The following is a 7,298-nucleotide window of genomic DNA, read 5'->3' as shown; positions in this document are numbered from 1 at the left end:
CAATGGCAGGGTTTTGGGGAGGAATGATACGAGAAATGTAAATGAAACTGTGGACTTGATCTGGCAAGAGCTAGATATGTGGTCTAGAGCAGGAGCTTTAGGAGTCTCTACGTGGTGTGAGTAGTAGGGTTGAGTTAGGATGAGTGGAGGGTTTGGTGGATGCGCTCCTTGGGAGGGCAAATACCTACCGTGTAATATCTTGTACATAATTTTCTCTCCTTCTATAAAGCTATGGTACGCCTTTGACGTACCCTAGATTTTTTTTTTGATGTAATTAGTATAAAAAAGGGCTAGGACGAATTAAGTCTACAGAAGGGGTGGAATCAAAAAAGGAGAAATCAATTCTACTACAATCAAAGAAGGAAAATCGAATATTTGGTACCAAACCCAACCCTATCTGCCGAACCACTCCACTTTCTCCCGCACACACACCAGACGGCCGGCCACCATGGAAACACCGCCGCCGCCGGCGCTCCTGGACGAGCTCGTCGAAGAGATCCTCCTCCGCCTCCCGCCCGAAGACCCCGCGTGCCTCCTCCGCGCCTCCGTCGTCTGCAAGGCCTGGAGCGGCATCGTCTCCCGCCCCGGATTTCGACGCCGCCTCCACGAGATCCACGGCGTACCCCCCGTGCTCGGCTTCCTCCACAACTGGAAGGACGATTTCATCCCCCGATTCATCTCCACCACTGCATCGTCCTTCTCCCTCGCCGCCCCGGACCGCCGCGCCTGGCGGGCCCTCGACTGCCGCCACGGACGCGCCCTCTTCTTCCCCCAGGGATTTGGTGGTCTGGAGCTGCTCCTGTGGGAGCCAATGACGGGTGCCCAGCAGCGCATACCGGTGCCCGCGGCGTTCAAGTGCGACTACCCGACCGCGGCCGTGTTGTGCGCAGCGGACGGGTGCGACCACCGCGACTGCCTCGGGGGTCCTTTCCGCGTCGTCTTCCTCTTCGTCGTCGTGGTAGATGAGGAGACCAGCATATGCTCGTTCAGCATATACTCGTCCGAGACTGGCGCTTGGGGGGAGCTGACCTCGGTTCAGTGCACCCTCGACTTCTCCATTGAATTCACAGAAAGCTACAGCGTGCTCGTCGACAGATCTGTGCTCTACTTCACGTCCGACGGCGACGCAAGCTGTGCGTCCGTCGTGGAGTATGACTTGGCAAGCCACAACCTGACTGTGTTCGGCCTACCGGACAGAGACTACGGCCATGCATATAGCCTCGTGCTGGTGGAGGACGGTGGAATCGGAGTAATCCAATACTTGGATACGCAGCTCAAATTGTGGACAAGAGAGGCCAGTGCTGAAGCAGGATGGGTGCTGAACCGGGTCATGTGCTTGGAAAATTCCCTCCCAATGAATGCTCTCTTACATGCAGTGCAAGTGCTGGGCTTTGCTGAGGAAGCAAATGTCATTTTTGTTAACACGGTTGTCGGCATCTATACAATAGAGCTACAATCGGGGCATGTGAGGGAGGTGTGCAGTGATACTGATCGAGGCTTCTGTAGTTTGATCCCAGTTGTCAGCTTCTACACACCTGTACCCCGAGGCAAGCACCAGAATCTGCCGCCGTCGAAGCCTAGTGGGGAAGCAGGTGGCGAGGAGGAAAAAACAGTGGATCAGGCACAACAATTGTTGAACAAGGGGTCCAATGCTACCAAGGAAGTTGACTTTATCAACACCTTCGAATACGTCAGCCATGACCTCGAGATCAGGTTAGGGCTCTACTCTTGAACTCGCCACGCTCAAACATTTGTATGGATGGCATTGTCGAAAGAAACTTCTATCTAGTTCGGTACTCTTTTACGGATCAGCTGGTAGTTTCCATGTATCCTTAGTTGCTTTGGGCCTTTGAGTTCTGTAGTTTAGGAGATGTGTGCAGAACGGCATTACATGTTCTACAATGAGGTGGTTGCCAAGCGATGTTTATCTTTCTTTTGGTCGGTGTGAGCCCTACTGTGCTGGAGTTTGTACGGCTAAGTGAGTCGAGTTAGCATTAGTGTTATTCAATAGCAATCCTATAGAGTTAGGACTTGCATCTTTTGTCAGGATATGTGTATTGTGCCATGCATTTAATCAAAGTGCAATTATTTGGAGTGATAGATGTTATCCTATTTCTATTTGAGAAGAGTTATATGCCTCTGGCGCTGGCTTATTGTAAATATCTCATCGATGTGCCGTTTATTCTATGGTGCTTGGCACCTCGTAACTGTACTTGACAATCCTGTGCAAACACTAACCAGTTGTTAGAAATGGAACACAACACTCAACAAAACATACAGCAACTTGGGTCATTAAAACAGATGATGGAATAATTGTAGCTGCGCTACAAAACTTTGATGGCCTTTTGTTATTTGTAACCTTAACAATTACGGACTGAAAATGTATGCCTTTGTTTTCACTTAGGCTTCCGTGTTATGGAGAAGGTGCTCTGGAGGGTGCTGGCACGCTCAACAAACCTGGATGTGCCTTGCTACCCAAAGATTCTTCAGGTGATGTTCCCAAGAGTGCACCAAGTTTATGCCTTTGTTTTCACCTAGGGTTCCCAGGAGTTTGTGAATGTACAACCAGGAGAGATGATGCCGGGAACTCGATGACCTCTGAAAGCAATGTTGAGGATGCTCCACCTTTGGAGAAAGGTGAGTCTGAATAATGTACTGTATCTCATTGTTCCTTCCTCGGGACCATTGTCGGTGCCAGGGCTGCACCATTGTGTGGTGAAATGCATAATTTCCGCTGAGGTTGCATTGTTCTCGAGACTTTGTATGAAAGATTTCTCAAAGAAGTTGACTCAACCCACAATTTTAACTTGGAGTTGCGATTCCCCCGAGAAAGTCATATTACCCACATAAACAATGGTCATATACTCATGCATGTGTGTTTAGACTTGGAACTCATAGAACTTATATCTTGAATTTACAACATTATTCTGTAAGGGGTCATTTAGTTTTTACTAGAGTTGTTATCCAGTTTTGTCATATAGATAGTCGATGATGTTGGAGAAAACAATAGGCTTAATGATATGCTTGTTTTATTGGTTGGATCATATTTTCAAGGTGTATGCCAGCTACGTGGTTATTTTTATCTTTCTGACCATTGGTGGCTTCATTATTCTTGTTTCTTGCAGTTAACTGTCTAAACTGTGTACTTGTATCAGGTAGATTTTGCTGCATAAAAGTTACTTTTATAGCAATCATGTCTTACAAATTTACGTAATAATGTCAATATCCAATGGTTGTCGGTTGTGTGCTAGGCTAAGGAGGAGAGGCTCTCAGGCAAGATAGAAGAGCTATTCTTCTAATTCTTGCTTGCTTTATTGATTTATTCCTCACAAGGGTCCTCTTTATATAGAAGCCTAACAATCCGATTTAAGTAACAAATTATGGATATTATCCCAAATTGTCTAAGGCTCAAGCTAAAAGATACTATATTCCTAATTTAAATGATAAACTCCTATCTGAGAGATCATGGGAATCCTCTCCCTAACTTGGTGCTCTGTGGGCCAACTAGACGTACATAACATTATCAGTGCTACAAAGGCAACTTGTGTATTCCATGTACATACATAACAATGAGATGATGCAGACAGCCAACTAGATGTACGTAACTTGGTGCTCGGTGGGCTAACTAGACGTACATAACATTATCTTTGTTACTATCACCTTTGGAGATGCTTCTTTGATTGTGTTCTCATACATGCCTAGCAAATGATAAGGAGTATATCCCAATTCTCACTGAAAACTGAACTGTCTATCAGATTGCTGTCCGCAAGTCAACATGTCCTCTTTCGCTTGTTCTTCAGAGCAACAGCAAGAGGAAGAGGAGTGGAAACGTCAATATAAAGAAAAGTGAAGAAGGTAAATGCAACAGTTTGTGTATATTACTGCCTTGTTTTACCATTAGTTTTCTGTTGCACATGAAAATTAGTCAACAGTCCATGAGCTGTTGAAAATTATTAGAATTCATAATGACTGGATTTAAATGGTTTCAGAAAATGCAGGCTAGCCAAAATGAACTTGAGCACATTGACCCAGGTGTTGTTGCTATGATGATTTTCGGAGGGCTCGGCATGTCGAAGAAGTGAATGCTTTCAGGCAGTGTGTCTTTTCGTCGAACAAGACATGATCGTCGGCTTGCTATATGTTCCTGGATCTCATGATTGCGCCAGCCTGAGTCTGACGCAAAGCTTAATATTGGAACGATGAAACTCTGTAATGAATGGTGACCTTGTGCTGTAAATTGGTGGTCATCTGACTATCTGAAATTCAGAGTGACATTTCATCTTTGAGAAACATAATGACTAGGGCTGCATGTTTCCTCGGTCGCAAGAAAATACAACATTATCTTATAGAAGTGGAGTAATTAGCAGTTGAAGTACTCTGTCATTAATCTACTACTCCCTCCGTCCCATAATGTAAGACGTTTTTTTGACACTAGTAGTTTCAAAAAACGTCTTACATTATGGGACGGAGGGAGTATTTCTCAAGACCTGCTTCTTCTACGGTCACCACTTCTCGTTTGAAAAATGTTTGAAATTACTCCCTCCGTCTCATAATGTAAGACGTTTTTTGACACTACACTAATATCGAAAAACGTCTTACATTATGGGACGGAGGGAGTATCTTATAGCTGCTGTGTGGGGATTGATCACCTAGGACCTGAAAAACTATGTGCATTATCTTACAGTTTGTGTGCAATGATCCTTAATTAGCATTGGAATAGTCAGCTGTTTGGTAAATGATATGCTCGCCTGTTGGGATAGTGTTCTTCTTTTCCAGGTCAACATTTGTAATTTGTATCTGGCGTAAGTCTGCATCGTAACAACTTACAGGATGTTTACAGTGTCAACATTTCCTTTCATCCGTGGCATAAACATCTCTTGCTAACAAACAATTGATTGCTACATTTTACACAGTACAATGTTGCAAATAAGCTCAGTCTCTCAACATTCGCAGACTGAGCAAAACTAGAACGAACGAAGCTTGGTTTTTGTTAGGCATGACTTAAAATTGCTGGCCCTGCACTTGTCTGCCTATTTGCATCACATGAATTATGGAATGTGGATAAACGAGCACAAAATTAAGGTGGTAAACTGCACAGTAGACGAACATTGGGATTTTGGACGAAGCAGAAGAGGTCTAATAGAGGCTGAGGCGGGACCTGTTCAACGTTGGCAGTTTGCCACCTTCATTTTGTCCCAGCCCTTATCCGTTAGGGTCGAGACGGACAAATTCCACGGCCCAACACAAGTCATCTGACGTAAAATATGTCCACCGCGTGTCCGGTTGAGCCCATTTTCGATGCAAATTTCGATCAGATTTGTGACCAGACGGACTCTGGACGGATGGCCGTGTGTCCTCTCGATGTCTGCCCTCCGGCCTGCCTGTCAGACGTCCAACCATTTCCCATCGGACCCATTTAATCTGACGCGTGGACGGGCCCGCTTGACAGCCACCCAGCCGCCCTAGCCAAGGTCCTTTTTAATGGCTATCCCCCGTTCGTGGACCGGACAGTCCACTTCTCCACTTTCGTCGTGTTCCACAATCTTCCTCTGCCCCCCCAAGCGCCCGACAAGCCCTAGGTCGTGCCACCCGAGCTCCTCCCCTCACCGGCAACCATCGGGATGTGGAAGTGGATCCCTGGAAAGTTCGGGAAGCACGACCATGAAGCGGGGTCATCCTCTGGTTCGTCGGGGCCGAGGAAAGTTGCTAGCTTCTCCATCTATCCGTCGGCCGCCGTGCCACGGCACAAGCCCTACGTCAAGGTAGAAGTGTGCCAGCGGTACTAGGACATGGCCACCCCGCCGCCGTGGCCTGATGCGCGCCTGCCAAACGGGTGGCATTTGAGCATGGATTGGGTGCCCGTGCCGCCCATCCTAGCGGGCGGCCACGCCTATCTCCTGGAGATCAACCGTCGGGGAGATCGTCTGCCTCCAGATCTCCTCTAAGACCTCAGGTTCACCGTCGACTCGTCAATGTGGGACACCTGGTTCTGGGACGAGCATGACATGCGGCGGCAAACCTTTTTCCTGCTCGTTCTTTGAGCCCGCCACGACGGCATGCTCGTGCTCCCGCACCACCCTGTGCGTGTACTCCCATCCGACCAGTATGTGCGGGCATGTGTGGTGCGCATGGTCGCGCTCCACGCCACCGCAACCGCTAGCCCTCGGCGTTGAAGAGGATGAGGAGCTCATCCGGAAAGTGCTCGAGGACTCCAAGGCCGAGTACGAACGCAACTAGTGGGAAGACCTGAACGTTCAACCCGCCTTGTCACCGACGTAGCCATTCCGGAGCCGGAGGACGGGGTGGTTTTGGAGCCGCCAGTTGTTTCCTGGGACCCGCGATGGTGGGGCATGGACGTGGACGTTGCCGCTGCCATGCACGCCAGAGTTCGTGCCGGCCCTGCCCGTGCCCTGGATGCGTGGCCACCGTCACCGCCACGTGCACCAGTGGTGCAGGCACCGTCGCCCACCCGTGGCAGCCACCTCCGTTCGTCGACCTCACCACGGATGGCAGCGACGATGTCGACTAGTACTAGATCTAGGTTTTAGTAGTTTTTATGCCTTTTAAACATTTTTAATGTTTAAGTTTAATGTATGATAGTGGACGTGAACTTTTGGTATGCATGGTTTAATTTGATTTTGCAAAATGCGATCGTCCGTGTTGGGCTCAGCTACGGGCCGACTGACGCAAATGAACTCTCGTATCCGCCTAACAGACCCAAACAAATAAAAATCGGACAAAAAGGGTTTCCTTTTGCATCGGCCGGTTGGAGTTGGCCATAGAGGCATGGTCTTCGCTGACACGAACATGACGATGGAAGGCGGCGAAAAGTGGGGAAGTGGCAGATGGTCTAGCCAGCATTTTTTTGAAAAACTTGCAATCTATTCATCAACTGCCATGATTGTACAAAGAACAGAGGAGAATAATCCTTCGATGAAAAATAAATGGATGTTTAAAGAAAAGAAACAGTTGCTGTGTGATCATGGTCATTGGGTGGCGATCGAACGATCCAAAAAGTCGACTGATTCAATTTTTTTTCTAGTGCCTGATAAATAGGCGCTCACTATACATATACTACCTCTGTATCTAAATATAAGATGTTTTTATATTTTGATATAAGATGTTTTTATATTTTGATACGGAGGGAGCAGCTATGTTTTAGAGAATTTCCAAATGGATTCCGCAGGGAACGAATTTCCAAATGGATTCATCAAAAGGAAAAAGAAAATTATAGTTAGTGGGCAAAAGAGTCGAACCATTCCCAGTTCCGATCCGATCTGGTTGAGCCCAGCCATTCC

The 7,298-nt window shown here is 47.4% G+C and overlaps 1 protein-coding gene across 2 annotated transcripts; it reads left to right on the top strand.

Annotated features, from left to right (window-relative positions):
- The first annotated feature begins 398 nt into the window (after positions 1-398).
- On the top strand, positions 399-4,383 carry LOC119312623. Of its 2 annotated transcripts, XM_037588362.1 has the most exons (4): positions 399-1,713; positions 2,405-2,637; positions 3,756-3,855; positions 3,990-4,383. In XM_037588362.1, the coding sequence occupies exons 1-3, from the start codon at positions 449-451 to the stop codon at positions 3,848-3,850; spliced, it is 1,593 nt and encodes a 530-aa protein (XP_037444259.1). In that variant the 5' UTR covers positions 399-448; the 3' UTR covers positions 3,851-3,855; positions 3,990-4,383. The 2 variants fall into 2 exon arrangements, with proteins under 2 accessions (XP_037444259.1, XP_037444260.1); XM_037588363.1 differs by lacking the exon at positions 3,990-4,383 and having other exon boundaries at positions 3,703-3,829.
- The last annotated feature ends 2,915 nt before the right edge of the window (positions 4,384-7,298 follow it).

This window comes from Triticum dicoccoides, chromosome 5B, assembly GCF_002162155.2.
Source record: "Triticum dicoccoides isolate Atlit2015 ecotype Zavitan chromosome 5B, WEW_v2.0, whole genome shotgun sequence".
NCBI classification, from domain to species: domain Eukaryota; kingdom Viridiplantae; phylum Streptophyta; class Magnoliopsida; order Poales; family Poaceae; genus Triticum; species Triticum dicoccoides.
The sequence above is the reverse complement of the archived record's forward strand: the minus strand, read 5'-3'. Positions and strand labels throughout refer to the sequence as shown.